The sequence below is a fragment of the Bison bison genome, unplaced genomic scaffold, assembly GCF_000754665.1.
Source record: "Bison bison bison isolate TAMUID 2011002044 unplaced genomic scaffold, Bison_UMD1.0 scf7180017864495, whole genome shotgun sequence".
NCBI classification, from domain to species: Eukaryota; Metazoa; Chordata; class Mammalia; order Artiodactyla; family Bovidae; genus Bison; species Bison bison.
Window position 1 is genome coordinate 275,614 of NW_011495054.1, and position 26,054 is coordinate 301,667.

Below are 26,054 nucleotides of genomic sequence, written 5' to 3' on the forward strand. Positions count from 1 at the left end.
CAGGCAGCCATGAAATTAAAAGATGCTTACTCCTTGGAAGAAAAGTTATGACCAAGCTAGATAGCATATTGAAAAGCAGAGACATTACTTTGCCAACAAAGGTCCATCTAGTCAAGGCTATGGTTTTCCCAGTGGTCATGTATGGATGTGAGAGTTGGACTGTGAAGAAAGCTGAGTGCCGAAGAATTGATGCTTTTGAACTGTGGTGTTGGAGAAGACTCTTGAGAGTCCCTTGGACCGCAAGGAGATCCAACCAGTCCATTCTGAAGGAGATCAGCCCTGGGATTTCTTTGGAAGGAATGATGCTAAAGCTGAAACTCCAGTACTTTGGCCACCTCATGCGAAGGGTTGACTCATTGGAAAAGACTGTGATGCTGGGAGGGATTGGGGGCAGGAGGAGAAGGGGACGACAGAGGATGAGATGGCTGGATGGCATCACTGACTCGATGGACATGAGTCTAAGTGAACTCTGGGAGTTGGTGATGGACATGGAGGCCTGGCGTGCTGTGATTCATGGGGTTGCAAAGAGTCGGACATGACTGAGCCACTGAACTGAACTGAAGCATTCTTTAACATGCTACTTAGAGCTGAAAACTCAAGCTTACGAGTCAATTTATTTCCTGAGAACACTATGAAAAGAAATAGAATCATAGAGTCATTTAGAACAGCAACACTGGTTGAGACTCAGCTTTAAAGTTGCCTTTGGCCAGGGATTAGTTGGTAAACTGGGTCAGGGGACCTCCAGAACTCTAAATATGTTAATATCACAGCACATAAGCAAAGGGTGAACTGGTTCACGGCAAAACTCAAACTTGAGTTTCCCTCCCACATCTAAGCCAACCATCCCACGTAAATGGTAAAGTTGTGAGTAATGGTTAGAATAAAAGCAGAACCGGAGACTATTCACAGCTACTCTATGGGGATTATGAGTTATTAAAGAGATAAAAAACACAAAACAACATGCAACTAGCCTCAAGTCACCCTGATACTACTTTCTAAGTACTTTAATAAAGAAAGGTCATGGGTGGGTGTGGTATAGAAGTACATAACTAGTGTGAAATGTGCTCAATATACTGCTAAGCCAAGAAAAAGGCTACATCCATTATGTCCCTGGGCACATAACACAACATAATATGTGTTATGTGTGTATCATATACACAGAAAAAAAACAGGTAAGCTTATATATTAAAATGTCTATTAAATATATAAAAATTTCACCAAAATATAAAATAAAAACCTCAGAAAAGAATGATATTTCTTTCATTGCGTGGTTTTCTTCTTTTCCGAATAAATAGGTACAAAAGTGTGAAAGCATTAGTCACTGAGTCATATCTGACTCTTTGCAACCCCATGGACTGTAGGCCACCAGGCTCCTCTGTCCACGGAATTCTCCAGGCAAGAATACTAGAGTGGATTGCCATTTCCTTCTCCAGGGGATCTTCCCGACCCAGGTATCAAACCTGGGTCTCTTGCATTGCAGGCAGACTCTTCACTGTCTGAACCACCAGGGAAGCCCCATTACTTGTATTAAAAAGTATACTGTACTTTCTTATAAGCCACAATACTGGAAAATACCAAAATAACCAAAAAATGGTAAGAAGAAAACTTAATGTTATAAATTATGTCTTAATATCTGTTAAAGGCAATTCTGGGAGATAGTCAGAACAGCTGTCCTGGGATGCACTGTATCTTCCTTCCGATACACTCAGCATTCAAATGCCAACACACCAGCCTGGCTTTAAAGTAGATATCAGGAGTAAATGCAATCTGGTCTGGTAAGCCTGGGAAGCGGTCTAGGACTAACATAACCGGCCACCTCTCAAAGCTGCCTGCTCTGGGGTCACTGAACCTTGGTGGCTTGAATGCCCACCACTGCTCACATGCTCTTGTGCCCACTGTGTGCTCCACAGAAGAGCTGGCCAGCACTGTTTGCCCAACGAGCTGACTCCCAAGTCCTTCTGAAGCAGAGGCTCTGGGACCTCTGGGGGGTTCTCTCCCGTCACAAAGTGGTCTTGGGGAACCATTATCCCTGGATATCAAATCTACTAATTACCCAAATTCTCTGGGAAAAAACAAGTCCTCAGAAATTAAAGTGCTCATACATAGTGGGTGATAGGAGGGATAAGTTTCCAAGAAGAAACCATAAAGTATATAGCAACCTTACCACACAAATTTACTTGCTAATTCTAAATACTAATTTTAAAAATAGCAGAAAATTCAAAATATGTTCAAAAAATGTTTTTAAAAAAAAGCAACAAAAATTGAGTTAAATTAGTAAAAATGTATCCTTTTTTTTTTAAACCAATTAACTTGTTTGATAAGCTACAACTCATCTCCGCTGAAAAAATATTTTAAATAGCCTCAGAGAAGAAGCCCCAAACATCAAATTGACTCTATTACTAATGGAAATTCTGACCTGGGGGAATTTCTACAATTAAGCCCTTAAAGTTTTGCCTCTACTATTAAACCCAATGAACTAGAACCACAACTACTATTATTGAAGAAAGCAATTTCTTTAGAAGGTGGGTCAAAAAGTGGGGCAGAGAAGGGGTAGAATTAATTTAATTTTGTATCCTCCTGGGAATCCTGATATTAATGTTTTATTTCCCCCAAAAAACGAACGCCATGTTACAACCACAGGAGTGCAGCTGTAAAGAGGCACTGCTGGGGAGGTGGGGGTGGGTGGGAGGCTCAAGAGGGAGGGGATATACGTACACTTATAGCTGATTCAAGGTGCTGTACAGCAGAAATCAACACAACACTGTAAAGCAATTATCCTCCAATTAAAAATGAAAAAAGAGTCACTGCTTTCAGTTATTAATAACAGCCAGGCCGGAGGGTTAAATCCACCTGTGCAAGTGGTTGATTTCACTGGATTCACTTTAGCAGCCCCAGATTTAAAGTGAGGGGAGAAAATACAGTCCACCGGCACAGGCAGCATCAGTGAGTCACCTTAAAATCTCAGCTACTTTCACAGTGCTTTCTAAGGAGGGTCATTAGTACAAATCAAAATGTGAGGAAAACCTCCAGCAGGACATAAAATATCTTAAAAGCAGTGTACCCAGAGGCAAGGGCAGATGCTCATCTTCCCAAGTGAAACGTAGCCTGATAAATAAGCATTCAAGCCAAGATGGGCAGCCCAAATCACACTCATTGTGCTGAGGTCATTTAAAACTCAATGAAATGTGTTTTAAAAAAATAAAAATAAAAAAAATAAAACTCAATGAAATGTGTTTTGCCAGAAATACTGTTTCATAAAAATACTTCATGCCACCGGCAAGAGCAGAAAGCAATTCAGATGACCTCTCGGCCACAGGCTAGGACTACTGAGAAAGAAGGAAGAATGAGAGCCTCCAAACTGACAAGGACACAGAGCCAAACATCAGGAGCCTGGTCAGATGTGAGAGGCCAGTCCTGCACTGGGAGTGTACCAGCCAGGATTCTGGCAAACACACTTTCCAGATCCAGCGGAAAGGGAGGGGCCCTCTCTCAGCAGATGTGATGTGAACTCTGACTGGCAAGGCCACAGAAGAGGAACACAAAGAATGCAGAAAACAACAGTCATCATACTTAACAACAGAGTAAGCAACCTGAAAGTCACTGAAATTATCAGATGCTTCCAGACACTTGAAAGATCTCTGCTGCCACTGGGAGAAAGACAGTGAAATTCCTTCCAAATGCTTAGGTGATTGGACACATCCCACCTGACCACGGTCTACACTGTGAAACCCCCGTCACTGTGGATTCTTTCTTTAGAAAAACAGAATTTTATTTTACTGCCTTTTCATATCTCGTAAATCTGAGGACTAAGCCTTAGGAGAAGGAAGACAGAAAGCGACACAATGACAAAATGAACATCATCTGAAATATCACAGGGCTTTAAGACTCACAGATTCGTAAAGATGTTAGTGATAAATCTCATCATCTTTGAAGATGGTTCTTATGTGTGGGCTTGATCTTTAAAGGTTATTTGGTTTTCATTATTAGAAACATTTTTCATCTTATTTTGCCCCTTGATGTGTTGAGTTGTCGGGGCCTGCCATCTAGTGGTGCTGTGTTCTAACAAGCAACCCTAGAAAACAAGACAACTGGCCTTTTAGAAGGACACCGAAGAATCAAATGACAGGGGCAGAAGTCACCAAGATCAGGCTCACAGACAGATCCAGCCTTCATCCTCTACTGGGTTATTAACTCACTGTAACCTCAAGGGTGAACTGATTTACTTCAGGCTCCACTAGGTCTCTGGGCATTTTTACCAACTTCAGACATTTAATGTTGGGCTTTTTTTTTTTTTTTAAGAAACCTCAAAACATTCAAAATAATCATAACTAATTTTTGAATTTTGGTTTAAATACTGAAACTCAAAACATTATATAACCATTATAAATGGCAATTACAGAGACCCTACAATAACCCAGAGAAACATTCTCCATACAAACAAGTAGAAAGGCAGCATGAAAACGTGTCCACCATGACTTACCCTGAGCAACAGTATGCCTACACGTGGGCAATGAATAAAAGGAGGAATTGAGAATTTAAAGAAAAGGTGGCAGGGTCTAGGTGACTTGACACCTAGCAGATGCCCAGTCACAGAGCAAACAGTAGGAAACCTTTACAAAAAGAGCAAATGCATGAATAAGGTTTTTCATATTGTTTTGCTATTTCCTTCCCAATGACCTCAATGGTGGCCTGAAGGTTTCAAACCATCTTCAATCTAAACTCGTAATGTTTTAGGCTACACCTCTCCCAGGCACTTTCCCTGGAACACTTGTGCTGCAGGATGTGGTGTGTAAAAGGGTGCACGCATGCTCAGTCACTCACTCATGTCCTACTCTTTGCGACCCCACCAGGCTCCTCTGTCCATAGGACTTCCCAGGCAAGAATACTAGAATGGGTCACCATTTCCTCCTCCAGGGTATCTTCCCAACCCAGGGATTGAACCCACATCTCCTGCACTGGCAGGCAGATTCTTTACCACTGAGCCACCAGGACGGCCTGTGTAAACGGTACCGTGTAAAAGGGTACCTTGGTCAGATAAACAGTACTGAGTAACATCTCATAAATTCACAGTGTACATTAGCGTATCAGAAGACCCAGAGTGCTACAATGATGAAACCCACTGATCTTAGTTAACACAGCCACTGCCCACACTCACCTGACCACAGAATCTTTTCTTCCACAGAACCCCTATTAATTTCAGCACACAGAGGCCACAGTTAAGGGGAGGCAGAGGGGCACATAAACCCTGACCCCAGTCTACAGGGGCACCACAAAAGATGTAAGCCTGCAGGATCTAGTATGGTGGCAGCAGCATGATCAGAAGAACATGTTTTGGGGAACACTGCCTTCAGAGATCTAACAAGCAGCATCAATCCAAGACTCTTGACACACTTCTTAATGTCCCTCCACCGTTAGTTAAGCAGCAGCCATGCTCTGAAGTAATAACTAGAGACAGCCCTGGCCCTCTTTCCAAACGGTTCTTTTGAGATACTAATGAATAACCTATGTTCACATAGAACTTACCATCTTTTATCGTAGTACAGTTTGCCGTCTTCTATCCGAGCTTCAAATCTCTGCGCTGGAGACTCTGCAGGGGTGGTGGGCAAGTGTTCGGGAGAGGATGGGGATGCTGGAGGAACCAAAGAGATATTCCCATGACTACGCGTGTCACAAGCATGCGAGTCTATCCACTAACATGCTTTAAGTGAAATGCTATTTAAAAGGGGGTAAGGATCCTCATGATCTCAAGTTCTTACCACTGTAATAAATGGAAATTCAACAAAATTCTTGTACATCACATCTTCAAAGCAACTCTGTGAGCAGGCAAGGCAAAGATTAACCTCCCCACGGAAGAGAAACTGAAACCTGAGGCTCAGGCAGGCTAAGGATGTGCCCAAGGTGACTGAGAGTAGGACTAAAACACCACTGACAATCAGAAGCTCCAATGGGCAAGAACTAGAAAAATATCTTTAAATTTATAAAAATTAAATCATGCCTAGAAATATTTATTAAGAGATAGAGCAGGTTATTGGGGTATGTATCGAATCAAGCTAATAGCGCTGATAACTAAAATGGGTTCAAATCATCTAAATTCACACACTTACTCACAAACCTGCCCCACCAGGCCTTCAGACACTCAGGACTTCTCTCCAGACCATGGTGGCTTTCAGGAGGGAATTATTTAGAGTGGGAAGAATCTTGTTTCCTTTAGCAAGACTCGCCTCATAGAGGGATGTGTAAGCAATCGCCATGTTTAAAAACAAACAAAAAAAAATGCCTTGCCAGTCCAGAGTTCTATTTTGCAGCCTAGCAAAGGCCCTTAAGTGCTGCTCTGAATGAAGCACCCTAGACACTGGGCCTGTCTCTTCTGTAAGTTGGGACTGGGAGTAGCCCGAAAGGCCCTTAGGAGAACCAGCCTGTGAAAAGCCACCGGATAAGATGCCTCGTGCTGAACTCTACCAAGCGACTACCACTGAAGCACTCTCTGATTTCATTTTCAGAAATGGATCTGTGCTGACATCTTATGCCTAATGCCTACAAAGGATAGGAAAAGATCATATATCTTTTTTACAATAAATCCTAAGAAAAAGACAAAGGTACCTTTAACATAGCAAGGTTAAAAATAAAAATCAGGGGAGGATGAGCTTAAAGGTCCCCTTTGGTTATCATGATGACTGCTCTTAGGTAAATGATGAATGTTTTATTTTTGAAAACCATGACAACTCCTTGTCAGGCATTCACGTGCTTTTCCAAAAATACAAAAACGCTGCACAAATGCCTGTAACATCGTGCACTTACCTGGTCTCTTGGGTGACTTCAGCTGTAGGAAGAACAACAAAAAAATCTTAGAGAAAATCATTTCAGGTGCAACTTAAGGTGTCAAAGGTATCACAGTGATTTCACAAGCAACATGTGAACAAAATAAAGCCCGAGCTTTCAAATAAATTAAAAAAAAAATCACACCGTACCTTATTTAACGTTCTCAGATCCTCCATGATCTGCTCATCTGTTAACAAATAGTTCAGCTGGGGTGTTGAGAGTTAAAGGAACGTGTCTAAAAATGACAATTTCCAAGCAAACAGAATTCAATAAAATGGTGTCAGCCTTTGAGAATCTACCAAGTGAGAGGAAGTTCCACTATGTTCCTACAGTTTGCCTCTTGGAACTTTCTGATCCTCCTACTCAATGTGGTGGAGTCAGGTATGTACAAGAATCCACAATCCCCCATCTAACAAATGTCGATGGTTAAGAAGGTGAAATGAGACTCCACAGGTAACTAGAGTAACAGTGAGAGCCCAGGACACGAAAAAACTTCACCTGCCACTTGTGAAGTGCTTTTGTCCCGAAGATCTGAGACTTCCACACACATACATAATCTTGCCTAGCAGCTTCAATTCTCGGCTGGGAAGATGAAGGGACCTGAAGTCATGCCCTGTCTTCCTGGCAGATAAATAAGAAAACCATTCTGTACAAATGGCTATTTATTATCTCCTCGAGAAGATAAACAACGCCCCCCTCCCCCCGCCACGTATCCCCTTCCCATTCTTATGATGAGAGAGGTTTCTTGACGTCTAACTAAACTCTTTTTTGTTTCAATTGAACAGCAGTTTGCAATCCACGGTTTGGGGGATATAGCTGACTGAAGTACAAGAGGCAGTTACTGTTCTCATTTGCTAAGTAGAAAAATCAAGGGCACATGAAATTTTCAGCTGTCCCCAATCTCCAAGTGAGTGTAAGAGGAGCCCAGAGTCCCTTTCCAAATGACTGCTCTCTGCAACTTCCTCCCACTCAAAGCAGAAATGACTGAGGACTCCAATCATAAAATGGCCACCCTCTATCTCATGGACAAATATATGTGCTTTCCAACCTAATATGACAATTCCTGTAGCACAATGGCCATGTTCAGTCTATCAAAAGGAAAAGCAAAGGATTCTGTGGTCTAAAGGAAAAGGCGTGATGAAGGCTTGATTCGAGTGGATATCAGGAGCAGGTTTCCTCCTCTTGTCTGGGATGGGGACAGGATCATTCGGTCGCCTCCGCAACTTTCTGGTCATGATGGGTTTCACTTCCATGGAATCTGTGGCAAGAATGAAACGGGTAAAGCTATCCAACTGCCACCTGAAGTCTGCAAGAATCCACAGTAGGACTATCAGCCCCAGAGCCACCCCATCAGAGTTGTTTCATGGAGGACGTCCAATCCATGCGTGACCTGAGTCAGATGCCGGATGACTTCCGAGAGGCCTGTGCTCAAGAGACATGGAAGGCTGACCCAAGCGCACACCCTGCTCAGAAACGGCAGCCCCCCTGCAACTTCCCACTGCAGCTGTTGCGGCTTCGCTCCAACTCCCTGGAAACCAGGCGTTTTTCCTCTTCCTCCTCTTTCAAATCAAAAAGCCACAGAGCAGTAGGCACTTAGGATTGGAAGGAACTTCTGGGTTGTCTCAGCTAATTCCCGCCCTTCCCACAGACAGTGAGTAAACCAAAGCCCAGTGGTGTAATAGACTCTTGAGAGGCCTCTAGCCTCAGTCTCAACATTTTTACATGAGATTTACAAGTCTGAACTCTTATTATTTTATTTTACAACCTTTTTTAACTACTCAACTATCCAGACTGATACCCTGAAGGCTCCTGGTAAAAGTCTAGTTTCCTCCTCCTTGACTTCTCTCGACTGGCTGTCACCATGGCCACCTCCCCTCATACACAACCTCTCCTCGAGGTCCCTCCTTCTCTCCTGGTTTCCATCCTTGGGCTCCGTTTTACTGGCCTGCTCCTTAGATGCAGGTGAACTCTGAGGTCTTGTCAGTTCTCGCTCCAGCTCCACCCACCCTGTCGCATAGCACCCTACACCGCCACACATTCTTCTTCAGGTTCTGAGTGAACCACTTCTTCCCTGTGATTCACCCCCGAGACCATCTCCTCCACCACCCACCCTCCCCAGTCAGAGCCAACTGTCATCTGTGACTTTCTTCACCTACACATCAGATCCCTCAGATAATGGCAGTTCTGCCTTTTCACTGGGCTTCCCAGGGGGCACTAGTGGTAAAGAATCTACCTGCCAATGCAGGAGACTTCAGAGATGTGGGTTCGATCCCTAGGTTGGGAAGATCCCCTGGAGGAGGGTATGGCAATCCACTCCACTATTCTCACCTGGAGAATCCCATGGACAGAGGAGCCTGGCGGGCTAAAGTCCATGGGGTCGCAGAGTCGGACACGACTAAAGCAACTTAGCACTCATGCATGCTGCCTTTTCACTACCTCTCAACTCCATCCTCTCGTCATACCCTCGCCTCTGTCAACGGGCTCTTCCTCAGACACAAATCAGATCTTTCATCACATCACTCTTCTCAGGAAACACATCAATGCCTTGCTTTGGCTACAGAATAAAGGCCATGCCGGCTTCCCTGGTGGCTCAGATGGTAAAACATCTGCCTGCAGTGCAAGAGACCGGGGTTCGATCCCTGGGTGGGGAAGATTCCCTGGAGCAGGAAATGGCAACCGACTCTAGTACTCTTGCCTGAAAAATTCCATGAACTGAGGAGCCTGGTAGGCTACAGTCCACGGGGTCACAAAGAGTCGGACATGACTGAGCAACTTCACTTCACTTCTCCCTTCTGGTCTCCGTCCCTTCTCCTCCCTGCACACAGAGTCTCTTGCGAGCTTTTCAACTCTTCTGTCACCCACAGGCACCTTACTGTTTATGTCTTCAGCCTCTGCGTGCTGTCCCTTGCCCAGCCTCCTCTTTTCTGCCAGGAAACTCCTACACATGACAACCTCTGAGCGCCAGCTCAACACTCCCCCTGCTGTTATGGCTTCTGAGAAGTCCCGCCTTCTTCCCAGCAACCAGAGCATCTGTACGAGCCCTTCCACCAAGCTCCTGGTCGCTCCCCCAGCAGACACACCAACTCCACCCCAAGGCCGAGCACACTTCCGGCACACAGCAGGGGCTGGCTGCACAGGATTTCCCACAGAACTAGATGAAGTCAAGCCTGATACTGAGGGCCAGTTCATTTGTGACTGTTACCTACATGGACAGCTGACAGGATAGCCTGACAGAATTCGACGTGGCCTGTCTACCACAGCAACGCACAAGGCCTGAGAGGATATAACGGGGGAGAGTGAGAGGCTGTCTCCCTATCCTGTGCTGAGATGCCACCCTCCCCAGTTTCTTACTGGTTGGGTGGGTGGGAATCCCCGTGGTAGTGTGTGACGTGTGAGGCAGGCTGAGTACATGCTCTTGCATCTCAACTTTCCTCATCTATAAAATGTACATACCGGTAACACTTGCCTCACAGGGTGCTGTGAAGATTACATGATGACAGGTATAAAGCCCTCAACATGGTGCCTGGCGTAACTAGAGTTCAGTCAATGCCAGTTTTTATCATCAAGCTCTCGGCCAGGAAAAAACCATAACAGAGATCTTTCTGACAAGTCATGGCACAAACAGCTGCAATAGAAGTTACAAACTTGAAGGCAACTGCTGTCAACCGTGAGGCTTTGCAACATTTAGACCTAATCTGGAAGATGAAAGAACACCAGAGATAAGGCACCAAGACTCCAGCCAAGTGTGCCCTGCCCTCCAGGGGTAGGAGATACATGATGGAAACAAACAAGGAGAGGGAGATATGAGATGATCTGGGAATAAGCTGGTCCATTCAAAGCCAAAAAACTCAGAAAAAAATAACTGCACCCAATCACTCACAGATAAGAAAACATAATAGAATTCTCCTCTGCAATGGTAAAAATCAATCTATTTCACTGGCCTAGTCATGGCATTAGCCTAATCAATTTACCCAAAAGACCCACAAGGAAGGTGCTCTAAGGAAATCTCTAAAATTAATTCGCATGTCCCCACCACTGTCTAGGAGAGTGAGTGAGCAGGAAGTTGTCCTGGCCCAGGGTCCAGGTGGAGGATGTAACTCAAGGGGAAGGGCAACGTGTGTAAGCGTCACAGTCCCAAATGACACAGTAAGACTGTTTACTTAACTCGCTTTGCTCCAGTCCCAGCAAGGTTTGCATGGTTGGCTTCCACAGACGATTTTTCATAGAAAGATGAGAAGTGCTGACCACCTGGGTCTGAGCTGATCTGGAAATTGTATTTCTCACCAGAATCAACAGGCTGGGTTTACATCAGTCTCCTGGGTTTAACCAGGGGTCCCAAGTGCTCTGACAAAAGACAAACTTCTGGGACTGAAACTCAGACTTCAAGAGTGTGGCCACCCTGGAGAAGTCACTCGAGCAGGAAACAGCGTCATCTCCGACTGAAAAGCCACAGCAGGGTCAACACTGTGGCAGATGGGCAGTTACCCCCAAACCAAAGGCTGGACTGAAGGCCCAAGGCAAACCCCAGGCACCCCTTTCTACTGGCAACGTCACAAACCAAGGCTGCATTGTGACTACAAATGGGTGCCTGTAAGAGACGGGCGAGAGGGATGAAAATCAAGGTCATGTCTTCCGTAGTCAAACTGGTAGGAATGAAGGGACTGATCTCCATTAGGCCAGCAGCCCACAATGCAGAGGTTGAATTTCAAGGGTGAACCGATCAAGCCCCCACAACGCTTGGACTCCACAATGGCAGCATCAGAAAAGAAAGTCTAGGGGACGAGCCCGCCCCACCCCAAATCCAGGTTCCCTCTTCCATCCTCTCTCCCATGCCGTTTGTTTGGAGCCTCTTCTGACTTCCAAGGGTCCCGGCTCACTGGCATCTGATTTGTGTTGTGTGAACCCCCTCCTGCATCACTACAACCACACGTGTCTTGTAAAGTTTCTTTGCCACTAGAAACCACCCTGACACATCTTTACCTGCATTTATTTAGGATACTCCTCTGTCGGAACCACCTCACACTGAGGAAGGCACGGAACCACATCAGTCTTGTAACTATGAGAACACGGGCTCCTTGAGGACACAGGCCTTCCAGGCAGCCATTCTGTGGCACACCCAGTGCCACAGGAGTTCAGAGGGTTTCTGGAGTCAGCATCACGTGGTGGTTAACAGAACATGCCTGAGTCGGAGAATCATCTCACTGGGACGCTTGGAGCAGAGGGCTCCATTCCCACGTGCCTGCCCTGCTAAGTCAAGTTGAAGGAGTTGCAGGGGCTGAATGAGGTTCCAGTTTCACTGGCCCTCAGTGCCTGCTCTGTGTGCCAGCCCCCCAGGGGCACATCGCACCATCTCCACATCAGACCTCCACAGCGGGTTCTATCAGCTCCCTGCCAAACAACAGAACCCCCACCACAGAAGCAAGTTCAAGGCAGACTGGGGTTCATCCACTCCTGTCAGCCTTCAGCGGCAGCTCTCATGTTTTCATATAACACCTAGCTCGAGGTAAGTACTCAGAGCTCCTATTTGATGTCATCATCACTCATGGCTCTTGCCATGAATCCAGTATCTTCTAAGGAACCTCACAGGCTTTACTGAGGTCATGAACAGCTTCCACAGGGGCCTGCAGGTTGGTTGGAAGACGCCCCAGGTGAGGCACACACTTAAAGAAGTGGTGGTTAGTGGGCTGTCAGCAGGCAGGAGAAAAGATGGCTGGCCTAAGGTAGGAAGGGGACACACAAACGAAGAAAGATAAAGCACCCACATGTTTTCAAGCTCATGAAGGTCTCATTAATTATCGCAGTTACTTATAACTTTGGTCTCAATTGCAGAGAAAACTCACACTTAGGTGATTCAATCTATAATCTCACTCCTCCAAGTGTGGTCTGACCAATAGCATCATAGGCCCTGAAGAGGTGGTCAGAAATGCAGATCACTGGCTCCACCCCAGAACCCCTGAATCAGAATCTGCATTTTATCAAGACCACAGGTGACTCACATCCATACTCAAGGTGAGGGAATCGCTGCTCACATCCCAGTTTCTTTACGACAGTACGCCTTCCTGCCTGAACAACCCAGCTGTCCCAAGGTCTCCACCAGTGGTTCACACCCTAGAAAATGTCCCACCATTTCCCACGGAGGGCTGTAAAGGCTGAAGTCCTGCTCAGATAGAGCACTTCACCAGGAACACCCGTTTTCCAACGGGTTATTTGGTTTGAGTTTCTCATCGGAGCCACACTCCATTTTGTTTTTCAAGAGATCTTCATGTTGAACCAGAAAAGGAAATTTTAAGAAGCATCTTTTCTGGGCAGAGCTAAGCAGCACTGATGCTGGGCATCAATCCAGAGGTGAAATCAGTCACTCAGCAAGAGGGAGGCAGCGGGCCTTTGAGCCGACACCATCGCAGCACCATCTGTGGAAGCGTTCGTCACCCTTCTAGCTCCGCTGCCTTCTCTTCAGACGGTCCATCATTACCTCGGCCGTGCTTTCCATGCCAAGGGTACCACACGGCTCGCGGAAGGACATCGGCACCTTTAATGCCCATGGCAGGCTGTAAGCACTCCTGTAGTCGATTTTACTGCGTCACAAATGATTTCCCTGCATTTATTTGTCTTTTCTACCCTGGCAGGCTCGGCCTCTTAAGTCACCGAGGATGCCTCCTGTCCCTGTTAAAATTCCGGCTGTAAAACAGCCTGGCTCAACAATGACTATTGCTTGTCAATATTTAGGATGCCAAATCACAGGTGAGGGGCTGACAGCCTTCCCCACAGATGGAAAGGGAGCGGCTGTAAACTGACAATGTTTCCCACCAGCCTAATGAAGGATCTGAGCATCTGGTGGCTCTAGCAGGGATCGATGAGGCATCAATGCCGCCAGAGCCACGTTGGAGAAGAGGGTGTGCAGGTCAGAACACAGCCACACAGACTGGGACCGGACAAGGCACCAATGTGCTCTCAGTTTAATCAAAAAAGCGCCTCAACAAGAACAAGACAGTGCCGTTCTGAAGATGCTGTTGTATATAGCATCCATTCTCACCAAGACATATTTCTGAGTTGCAGTCAGTGGTCTTCAAGGAATTCATTCCTTTTGCCAAGTCTTTCAATGAGGAAGGTATCAGAACAGAGATTTTTCAAGAGCCAGACCCCTACTTTAGACACAACCACAATATCATTGGTGTGTCGTGGGGACTGGCGCTAGAAGTCCATGTCAGGGGGAGGGCCGTGTTGGCTAACAGCACCAGAAATACCAAAGGGGAAACAGAGCTCTAAACTGTTACTTTTAGCTTCAAAGTCAGCCCCGAGGACTTCCATAAAACAAGGTCTTTCTAGAGCACTCGACAAAAATGAGACATGCCAGAGCCCCAGGACCTTCTGAAGATGATTATAAGAGTAAATCTGGGGGTGTGCAGAAGGCATGCCATTTATATATCCAAGTGACAAACTCACCACTGACGTGCCTTCAGTATTTGCTGATGGAAATTTTGCCAAGTTCCAAAACAGCTAGTTCAAGCCAATTCCCATCCTGTATCCTTCTCAGAGTCACTGGTCTACATATGGCAACAGAAAAAGCAGCCCATATTGCTTCTCCCTCAAACCTGCCGAGTTCCCATATGCAGATGACTGAATCCTAGAAGGCCAGGGAGCAACTGGCTCCAAGTTTAACGTAACTTTACTAGCTTCACAGGAGAACAGCTCAGTTTAGCTACCCCTGCTGAAATGTTCACAGTAACACTGGGGGCAAAGGGATCTGACAGCACAGGTGATATAGCCAAAGCCTCCGTTCTCACAGTCAGGTCAAAGTTAAGACAATGCTTTTTCCATAACGAAGGTAGACCCACTCCCACCCCCACCCCCGCCCACCCAAAAAAAAAACCAAAGAGAGGGATTTCCACCAGCACAGAGGAACTTGGCCAAGTAATTCGTGAAGATAAGCAAGACTGGAATGACAGCGGACCCACAAATTTTGTTAAATAAAGCAGAAGCCTGATGCTGCAGTCACTGTTAAAGGTCTACCATTTAACTTACCCAACACGTTATGTACAGGGCCTTGTACTAGGCACTCATATTTCTAATCAGTTTTGTGGGATAAGGTATGATCAGGCTCATTTTACAGAGGGGAAAACAGGCTCAGAGAGGTTAAGTGGCTTGACTAAAGTCACACAGCCAATACAACAGAGCTCTAACTCTGACCTGTCATGTCAAAGACTGCCCCTCCACCCCTCTTTCAGCTCACTGCTCTGATGATAAGGAACTGACAGGAGTCAGCACTGGAGTGCCTCCCTCCCTCAAAGACCCCCTCAAATTTCCCTGGATCCTGTTCTGTGGTGCTTTCGTACCTCCAGTCAGTTCCATCGTTAGCTTTTCATTTTCAATCATTTTCTTCTTTTCCTCTAGCTCAGCAATTAAGTTCTCTTTCAACTCAACTTTCTTGTCTTCAAATTCTTTCACTGCCGCCTTCTTTTCTTTGATGTAATTTCTTTCCACTTGTTCAGTCTGAGCAAAAGAGAAACATAGATTGTAGCTATATAACCCTGGGAGCCAGGGTCTGAACACAAAGCCTTGTTCTGTGTGCAAGCACCAAGAAAATACCTTTTCTAGAAATAAGAGAGACAGCAGCAGTCACACACCAGCGAGCACTAACAAGGTGTCTGGGAGCAAGGTTTCCAATGCATGCATGAAACTGAACTACACAACTTCTCATTTTTATGTGAATCCCTCACTTGTAATCAGGTATTTCCTCTCTTCCACATCTTACACTTTGTGGCTTGTATGTGAAAACAAAATATAAGATTCTCAAAAACAATAAACAAACCCTTCTGAAGACACAACTTCGAAGGAAAATAGTATATTCCAAATAAAATACCTATATTCAAGATGAGTTATAAGATACCAAGACAGCCTGAGTTACCCTATTTTTTGATGCTTACAGTGAGGTTAGATCTAACAGTAAGATAAAGACCAACAAGAGGACAAGATCACTTATTAGGTGACTGAACCCCGAGAGACACTCAAACAGTGAAATTATACTAAGTAAAAAAAAATGCATAAGCATCCATTTTCCAAATCTCATCACTGCCTGAGGTGAAGAACAAGGGGACTCCTGGTGGGTATGGCTGTGGGTCATGTGACCCTCTGGGCTGTGACTATGTGTGCTGACTTCAGTCTCCAATAACGTAGCTCTGAGAAACCATGACCACCCACCCACCCTCCTGCTTCGCCACACACACACTGGCCCCTTAGGAGCAAGCACATCACCCAAGATTTGGCCCTCATCACTGCCTGTAGCTCTGCACCTCACACGGAACCAGCACTCAGACATCTGCTGAGTCAAAGATCTTAATCAGTCTTTCCCTCCCATTAAGAGTTTCAAGGGATGAACCTGAGCTGATTCAGAGACCTGGCTGCTTTGAGGACCAATATAACCAACTATGAGGCCATTATAATTCAGTGCGTGCATGTGTGCTAATTTGCTTCAGCCATGTCCGACTCTTTACTACCCCATGGACCACAGCCCACCAGGCTTCTCTGTCCATGGGATTCTCCAGGCAAGAATACTAGAGTGGGTTGCCATGCCCTCCTCCAGGGGATCTTCCTGACCCAGGGATCAAATCTGCATCTCTTATATGTCTTCTGCATTGGCAAGTGAGTTTTTTACCATGTACCCCCAAACGGCTATAATGTGAGATGAGAGTCAACAAGAAAGCAGTGAGGGGTGAGTATCCATCTGTCAAACCCCTGGGATAAGCACAGGCTGCCCAACCAACAAACAGAATTTCTGAGCTGAGACCAAACGTCCTTTAGTCAAACAGAACCCTAATCGAGGCTTCCAGCGGGGATTCCCTATGTCTATGTGGTGATGAAGGAAAGGCCCACTGGGTTGGGAAAGCAAGATCCCACCCTGACAAAGATCCTGCAAGCCCAGAAGACCTGTGGTACTTACTTCCAGCTGGAGGAAGAGCTCTGAAAGAGAGAAAACATGCAATTAGATTCGTGAAGCTGTGCCACCTTTCTAGACAGTGACGTTAGGATTCATTTAGAAGCAGTAATTGCCTTCTGAGAGCACCGTTACACAGAGCAAATGTTTCCATCAATAAAGTGTGGCTACATGAAGAGGCAGGACTAGTTAAAATCTGGCCCTGAACAGAATCCGCTCTGGCAGCTCTGCCCAAGGGCAAAAGGGGGCAGCAGGAACCAAGCTACCCCAGCAAAATAAAAGTAAAGTTAGCCCTTCTTCCACTGAGCACACACCCTCAACAGTCTTAAGGGACAGAAGAAACAACTCAGTTAGTCCAGAAGCAGAGGCAATGTGGATGTTTTTAAAGCCTCGTGCACAGGGCTCTCTGTGGTGAGGAAGAACATTCCCCGAGCAGACAGAGGGCAGAGGCCCCAGGCCTCCTGGGGCTATGGTCACAGGCCACCCAGCCTCTGGTCACACCCAGGCCTCCACCCACAACACCCTCCAGGCTCTGACCACAACTGCAAATTTTAGATCTACTGCAGCCTCCTCAGCAAGGACTTTTCTGAGGCCGTCACCCACCAAGCCCCTCTCAGAGCATCTACTCATAGGATCACCGGCTATTTAGCACCCACTGTGTGCCAGGAGAGTAGTGCCTGTTAATCCAGCAGCTCCCCCACCCCTAGACTACAAGGCCCCTACAAACCCAGCACCTGGAACAAAATAAGTCCATGGCTTCTGATCTTCTCTGGGTGACAGCAGAGCTGCTGCAAATGGTCCACAAAGATTGTTGGGGGAGTAACAACTCCAAGGGATGCGGATACCATTTGACAGGGTCTCCTGTGCAACCCTAATCAGTCCCACCGATTCATCCACTCACAGAGGAGCACATATGCACAGTCATACAAAACTGACAGCTTCAGTAACTTGAGATGAAGACTCCAACGTCAGCCAACAATTGCTGAATGAGAAAATTAACTGAGGAAACAGACAAGCCGTCGCAATTTTCTAACCCTTAGAAGCTGCCATCCCGGCGGCACTGGGAAGCATGGCGCACACAAGTCTGAGTGCCCCCAGCCCCACATACTCACTCCTATGACTGCTGCACTCGCACCGTGTGAACGGGCCAGACGTGTGAGGTCTGCGCCATTCTGAGACATCACACCTGCACCAACAAGTCAAGTGACAATGAGCACTCAGAGCTGGTGGTGGATGTTTCAAAGCAGCCAGACACCACACACAACAAAAACAGGTGGATTAGTGTTGCAGGAAATGTGCTTTTTAGAGCTCAAGATGCAACTGATTCAGGAGCTCTTCCACATTTTTACCTGGGGACGGGTGTGGGGGTGGGGGGTGCTTATGAAAGAACACAGAAGATTTAGAGTACAATTAAGTAAAACTTCCTTGATGGCAGTGAATAACAACATGCCTGCCAAGGCAGGCGACACGGGTTCAGTCCCTGGTCCAGGAAGATTCCACATGCCATGGAGCAACTAGGCCCGTGCACCACAACCAGTGAGCCTGAGTGCTGCAACTCCTGCAGCCCGTGCACCTCAGAGCCTGAGCTGAACTACGAGAGAAGCCACCACAGTGAGGAGCCCGAGCACCACAATGAAGAGGAGCTCCGACTCACAGCAACTACAGAAAGCCCGAGCAAAGCAACAAGACCCAGTGCAGCCAAAAAAAAAAGAGATAAAAATATAAATAAATTAAAAAATTTAAACTAGTAACCTAAAAAAAAAGGGAGAAACAAATCAACACTCAGCCTCGAGTCCTCACTTAAGAGAAGAGACTCACATCAATTTTCTTTCCCTCCTTGCATCTCAAACCAATTCCATGAGACGTTAGTATTCCTCTCTCCAGATGGGGAAACGGAGGCTCCAAGGGTAAACAGCCACTTAGAGGTTTAGGCCCTTAAGTGCTGGGAGGAAGCCCTCAACCTGGGACCTCGGCCTCTGACATGCCACCTCCTTTCCCTGCTAAAAGGGGACTCCAGGAAAAATGCCCTGAGGAGACACCTCAGGAATTTAGAACGAGGGGGTGCCAGTGGAGTGGGAGCGGAGCCGGGTCACCACGAAGGCTCTGTCCCCCACTCTTCCTGCATCCCCCATGCCTCAGGAATTTAGAATGAGGGGGTGCCAGTGGAGTGGGAGTGGAGCTGGGTCACCTGAGGAGACGCCTCAGGAATTCAGAACGAGGGGTGCCAGTGGAGTGGGAGTGGAGCCGGGTCACCACGGAGGCTCTGTCCCCCACTCTTCCTGCATCCCCCACGCCCCGCAGCTCCTGTGCTGTGCCTTGGTGGACATGGACACCTGCTCACTGAAGGAAAGAAGGCCTCCATCCATAGAAAGCTGGAAAGTCAATGGCTCAGACAGCAAGAGAACAGCAACTCGAGGAGCGGGGTCCAGACCTCCTTTTGGAACCAGGCGCGAGTTTCACCTCTGCAGGAACAAGCACTGTACTGGCCCAGAAAATGCTGGCCAAGGAGCTTCAAGATTCACAACTTATAGAAGATTTCCAATAAGCACTGTGTTTACACACTATTTCAACATTGATCACATCTTACTTTTTGTGTGACTCTGAGTCACAATGTTCCTTAACCTGGATATGTTTTTGAAGATCTTCTACCAAAGAAACGGTGAGTTTCCTAAAGTCAAGGACAAGGCATTTCACGGCTGTATGTCCTCAAAGAGCAGGGATGCAGCATAGGCTCAACACGTGTGTTGAAGGAATACAGTTCCTATGCACAACAGACCAAAACAAAGGCACACAATCTCTCCCTCTAAATGCTTCTGATACCATACTTGAGGGGAATGACATGAGGGCACCCTATCTTCTTGGAAGAAAAGACCAGAAGAAGCAAACTTAAAAATGGAGTGAAGTGGCCAACAACCCTTTTCCACGTCAGCTCCTGTGTCATCTGCTGAGCCAACTACACAGATGTATGAAAAACTGTGCACAACTACTCTGGGGGCATCACGGAGGGAGCCTGACCTCAAGGCACCTCGGAAAACAACCTTGACCACAGGCCACTCACTGGCAAAGAAGAACGGTTCTACGTAAGTGCAGCTTTGGAGTTTCCCAAAACTCGCCCCACAATGGGATATCTCAAACACATTCTGAAGAATGGCTCTTCTGGCCACAGTACATCCAAATTGCTGAAAATCTGGATTAACTGGGTTTACTTCCAGTTAAGAGAGCCTCACCTGCATTTCGTATCCTCTCTTTGTACTGCTGATCTAATTTCTTCATCCTCTTCTGATATTCTTGTAATGTACCTGATGGAGATTCATAAAATAGTTACTGTGAAGATAAAACTGCTCTACACACTGGTTCCTAAAATTATTTTCTAGCACCGGCAGTAAATGTTTTAAATAACATTAGAGGAAAACACACACTGTGAATAGGCACCCACGAACAGAACCATCTCGGTTCCCAGCCAAGGCGCACAGCAGCCGTGGTTTTAAGACTCTCAAGCAAGTGAGGAGTCAAAGAAAGGAGCAGCCACCCACCAGGGACCCTCATCATTCGATGTTGCAACTTTGGCCCATGGGCCTCCCTCTGCTGAAGAAGCTCCTTCCCCCACAGTAAGGTCTAGGTCAAGGTCGTCCAGTAGAACTTGCTGTGCATCGGCGCAAACAGGCCATATGGGACCACTAGTCACATGGGGCAGTTGAACATGGGGCCACTAGTCACATACGGCAGTTGAACACGGGGCTAGTAGCAGCAAAGAGCCGAATTATTAATTTGATCTAGTCAAATGTAGGCAGCCACACATGGCTAGTGACACTCCAGCAGAGCTTGATCAAGTGGCTCTTCCCTGAAGCAGCTAATGATGAGGGTCCCAATTCATGTGGGAAGTTGCTTTCTGACGACTGCTTCGGTGGGATACATTAATGGCACCTTTTTCACAATTCCTCACTCAACCCTGCCAAGCACACCTTACAGACCTGCTAGAGGGGGCCATATTTCTTTCTTTGGGAACACCTCCTTTCCCACTGGAAGGAAAACTAAAACAGAGATACACGATTGCAAGTCACAGGAGTATGTTTCACTCTGCAGGGGAAATCAAGGTTTGCAACCACCGGCCCTGAGCTGTCACAGGGTACCCAGACGTGCTGGTTGCTCCTCACACAATCTCACTTGCCTCCATTTTCTTCATTTCACAGAACAGAAGATAAATTAAGGAGGAGACAGTGATGTGCCCAAGGTCAAATTTCTAGAAAGTAGCGAAGGTGGGATTCAAACTCATGACAGGACTTGAGAGCCTGTGCTCTTCACCAGGTGCTGAACTGCCCCTAGCAGCAAAAAGCCTTCAAGAAGGCACAGCCCACCCGTCATTAACGAAACAAAGAGAGCAAACAGGGGATGACCCACAACTCATTAGCATCTAGTTTAGAAAGAACAGCACAATTATATTTATTCTTGGTAAAAGCATCTCTCCTAAAATCAACCAGCTTTTGGCATGGTGGTATTCAGTTCTTGCTCTGCAGAAGGCTTTCAGTGAGATTTCAAGAGTCTGAAAACGGCCACTTTAATGACAGCTAAGATCAATCAAACCAAATTTTAAATCATGCCCGCTGAGAAGTGAAATACACAGATTTCAAAGGTGTGTAATATTAGGAAGGATGTTTAGAAAAGGATGAAATCCCACACCAACCTTCCTGCAGTTGTTGCAACTGTCTCTTGAGAGAAGCCAGTTTATCCTGATACATCCTGTTTAAAAGAAAAAAAAAAAAAAAGCCACACTCAGAGATAAAAACAACCAATACCCAAGTCCACAATAATCTGCACACAGAAACTGCCTGGGTTTTTATGGGAATGTCATTAATGTCCTTTAGTGAGAGAGAAAATGAAAGCCTGGTGCTTTAAAATATGCCCATAGCTAAAGGGATCAGAAAGAGATAAGGCTTCTGTGTTCTTGAAAGGCCGGTACTCCTGTGTTCTCTTTAGAGAATCAACCTAAAATCCACAAATATGAAGACACACAAATTTTAATAAATAAATGGCAATAATAATGTGTTAGGCAAGAATATAAAGAAAAATTAAAAGTGTAACGCCATTTTCTTCAAGATTCAGAAGGGTAACATACACACAAAAACATAAAAAGCATTAAACACGGCTCTTATATCAACTCTGAAATTAGATTATAAACTGAAAGGAGTAAGATTATGCCTCCAACCACATTTTTCTGTATAGATAGCACAGCTGTGTAAGCACTAAGTTAATAAACCCTCATGTCGTTTTTAAAAACACTACTCTTTTTGTGATCTGAGAAATAACAGCAATTCAGTGACAAAAGTAAAAATGCAGGATTTATTTGCAGCCCCAGAAGGGTAAGAACACAGCATACATGAAGCAAAAGAACTTGGCATGTTACCTTTGCCCCCTCGCACTGAATGGATCATAGGCAACTGTGCACCCTGGTCAATCTGTTCAAACTGTGAATGCCACACATAAATTACATTTCAGCCATATTTTTGCTTCTACCTGAAAAACACACTCAATTTCACGAGGACGAAAAAGACTTGCAACCCAAAAGAACACCGTCCAACAGGTAACAGGAAGGATAGCCTTAGGATGATTGCTCAAGTAAGAGATGCAAATACAATCCATCTGTCTATAGGCTGAGGAAGAATAAGAATCTGAGAATTACACGGAAGCCCAGATTCTTTTAGGGAGAACTCTGATGTACTTTCAGTGCTTTAAATTTAATTAAAATTACTTTCACCATCATCAAATATTAGGGGGTATGTTCACTTAAACATGCCAAGTATAGAAGAGAGAAGAGATAGGTAAACTGCACACAAAAAGCCAGTATTTGGAACTCAGTGTTTTAAATTGTCCACCACAGAGTGTGACAGATGATGCCTTTGAATCCTTAGTGTGTCTTTAAAAGAGAATATTAATAGATTTAAGAGGTAAACAATAAGAAAATTCAGATTAGGGAAGAAAACAGGTATGGAAAAATACATCTCAAATGGGTCCAGGTAAATCAGTAAGAAGTCTGGAGAGAGGGCAAGTAAAAGAAAAAAAAAAAAACCAGCAGCACAGTTTCACGGCTAAAGTTGTGAGAAAAATCACATCGATTATTAAAGCAGTCCTCCATTCGGCCCTGTACAGATTTAGCTGAGTTTCCCCTTTATATTCCAAAGCTTGAAAAGGTTAACAGAAAGCAGAGGATGGTCACAAAACATTTGCATATGAAAACATTCCATAAGGAAAAGAATGTGGATCGTCTAGTTTAAAGGTAAAGAATTTGAGGGCTTCCCTGATAGCTCAGTTAGTAAAGAATCTGCCTGCAGTTTAGGAGATTTCAGTTCGATTCCTGGGTCGGGAAGATCCCCTGGAGAAGGGATAGCCTATACACTCCAGTATTCTTGGGCTTCCCTGGTGACTCAGCTGCTGAAGAATCTGCCTGCAATGCAGGAGACCTGGGTTCGATCCGTGGGTTGGGAAGATTCCCCTGGAGAAGAAGGGAAAAGCTACCCACTCCAGCATTCTGGCCTGGAGAATTCCACGGACTGTTTAGTCTACAGGGTCACAAAGAGTCAAAAAGACACGACTGAGAAACTTTCACTTCACTTCAAAGAATTTGAAAAGCCAAGGCTAGATTCTCAAAATACATTCCACAAATATTTATCAGATCTGTGTTATGCTCTCTTGAGTGTTGGATAAGAGGGAGTGCTTTCAGTTGCTCTGAGGTGTGGTTCCACTGAGGCTTAGGTGTGGGCGCAGAGTGAACTGGAGCAGGAGTCAGGGGCCTGGCCTTGCTCTCCAAGCCTGGTCTCCTGAGCTCTCCTGGCATCTACACGCAGCCCTGCCTTGGTCAGTGCTCAGTGCAGTCACACCCACCTGAGAACCAAGGGGCTGCGAAACATCATTTCCCCTCTCCAAGCAACGCTTTCACTTAGAAAAGGGGTTGGGGGGAGGGACCAATGGGTCCCCCCCACCTCCTCCATGGTCTTCTTCCTCTGGGAAAGTTTACTCCAGGTTCTTTCTAGCCTAACCCTCAAAAGATTCTTATCACAGGAAGACTGGTTAAATGTGACAAATTTAAAGGGGGGAAATTGCACCCACATGCATGGTCTTTGGAAGCACTATGTGAAAACCATACACACCAGGCCAGGCCACCATTAAAGATGCCCTTGTCAATTCTGTATTCCAAAGAAGAAACGTAAAATAATCATACTCACTGTTCCTTCATTTCTACATAGTCTTCTTCATCATGCTTTGCCAGGTCAGTTTCACTAGCATCCTCAGTGTCTGAGCAAAATTAGGGAATAAGGGTTTGTTAAAATCATAATTCACAGAGTTTGTATCACTTGATACAGTGACACTTGACAGACTTCTGAAAAATGAATTTCTACTCAATGCAGACCTGCGTGAAGCCATCAAAGAAACAAGAAAGCGCCATTTCCAACTTGTATACAGACAGATTTATAAAAAGAGCCTGCCTTTATCTGAACTGCAGCCAGAGAACAGGGTGCATCAGACACAATTGGTCACAGTCAAGGCTGTAACTTTGGCAGAAACAAAACACTGGCAGTTCAGGAAAAGGAGATGTGGGTGTAAGACTGGAAAACTACAAGCAGCAAGCTTTGCTCCTACTCCATACAACCTAATACACGCATCCTCTTTGGGTATATGCCCAATTTGAATCCCTACGAGATTTTACATCATATATTCCAGGGGGCGCAGTGGTAAAGAATCTGCCTGCCAATGCAGGAGACTCAAGAGACAGAGGTTCGATCCCTGGGTCAGGAAGATCCCCTGGAGAATCCACTCCAGTATTGTTACCTGGGAAATCCCATGGACAGAGGAGCCTGGTGGACTACAGTCCATGGGGCTGTAAAGAATCAGACAGAACTGAGCAAGCACATATACAAAAGGAGAATCCAAACCAACTAAAGGAACTCTAACTACAGAAATATTTTCAAAGGGAGAAGGAAGGGGACAAGAAGATTAAACAGAAACTGTTTCAAAATACTTTAAACACTGTTTTTAGAGTAAGCAAACGGCTGGAGTGTCTACCTAATTTCAACAGTCCTATTTGAGGGGGAAACGAAAATCAACTTTTGCTTCACTGCTCCCCCTTGTGGGCATTAGAAGCAATACAAGGGATTTACCTTCAAATTCTCTGGTTAAGCCTTGCCTTCAAAGGTAGTTCAACCAGAATTGTAGCAAGTTCCTTCAACTTTGTATCTGCACACACAGCTGCCTTTTTAAAGCCTGCTGCAGACACGACTGAGCGACTTTACTTTCACTTTTCACTTTCATGCACTGGAGAAGGAAACGGCAACCCACTCCTGTGTTCTTGCCTGGAGAATCCCAGGGGCGGGGGAGCCTGGGGGGCCGCCGTCTATGGGGTCGCACAGAGTCGGACACTACTGAAGCGACTTAGCAGCAGCAGCAGATCCAATCCTCCATCCCCCCTTTCCTCCCTCCTTCAGTGAAGGAGCCTACCCTGAGTGGTCACCTGTCTGCCACTCACAGTGAGATGATTAATAAAACATACTCCTGATTCCAGACAGCTGCTCTAGCTTTTGCTCCACCGCGCTATTTTGAGCCAGACCAGTACACCCAAATGTTTCTCTTTATCTCTTTCTTCTCTCTTGTCCTTTGAAAACTTCACCCTTCTCCTCCTGCGGCCAGCTCCTTCCTCAGTTCCTCAAAAAGTGTTCCTCACACTTGCCAAACTTCAGTAATGATAATATAGACTGTGGAACTGAAAAAATAACACCTGAGTATCATTAAGCAAATCCCTACCTCCTGTTCCCTGAGCGTGTTTCCCCAATGGTAAACACTGAGTATTTTTATCAAGGACCAGTTCACATGCTTTAAGCCAGTGTATGTGCTCAGTTGCTAAATCCTCGCTGGCTCTTTTTGCGACCCCATGGACTGTAGTCCACCAGGCTCCTCTGTCCATGGGATTTCCCAGGCAAGCAAAATGGAGCAGGTTGCCATTTCCTTCTCCAGGGGATCATCCCCACCCAGGGATCGAACCCGTGTCTCCTCCTGTATTGGCAGGCGTATTCTTTACAACTGAGCCACTAGGGAAGATCTGCTTTAGGCCTGAAGCTCATTTAATCCTGGCACCTACGCTAGGAAGCAGGTACTACTGCAAGCCCCACTGCTGTTAAAGAAACTGAGACTCAGAAGCTTAAGTAAATTGCCTGATATCATTAAGCTGGGTTCACTAAGCCAAATTTAGATCTAATTCGATGTGGCCGATCTCAGGACTCCTTCTTTTAACCAACCTGTGAGCGGGGCTGACTTAAGC

The 26,054-nt window shown here is 45.8% G+C and overlaps 1 protein-coding gene across 3 annotated transcripts in view; it reads right to left on the reverse strand.

The window, feature by feature from the left end:
• The window catches only part of SUDS3 (suppressor of defective silencing 3 homolog (S. cerevisiae)), a 38,019-nt gene that overhangs the window by 11,281 nt on the left and 684 nt on the right, over positions 1 to 26,054 (reverse strand). For all 3 annotated transcript variants that reach the window (XM_010828524.1, XM_010828526.1, XM_010828525.1), the window contains exons 2-10: positions 23,968 to 24,037; positions 21,432 to 21,487; positions 19,978 to 20,049; positions 16,757 to 16,776; positions 15,153 to 15,309; positions 7,982 to 8,077; positions 6,969 to 7,030; positions 6,799 to 6,820; positions 5,524 to 5,629 (exon numbers count right to left, since the gene is read on the reverse strand). In XM_010828524.1, coding sequence (XP_010826826.1) covers positions 5,524 to 5,629; positions 6,799 to 6,820; positions 6,969 to 7,030; positions 7,982 to 8,077; positions 15,153 to 15,309; positions 16,757 to 16,776; positions 19,978 to 20,049; positions 21,432 to 21,487; positions 23,968 to 24,037 — 661 coding nt within the window. The remainder of the gene's footprint in view (positions 1 to 5,523; positions 5,630 to 6,798; positions 6,821 to 6,968; positions 7,031 to 7,981; positions 8,078 to 15,152; positions 15,310 to 16,756; positions 16,777 to 19,977; positions 20,050 to 21,431; positions 21,488 to 23,967; positions 24,038 to 26,054) is intronic.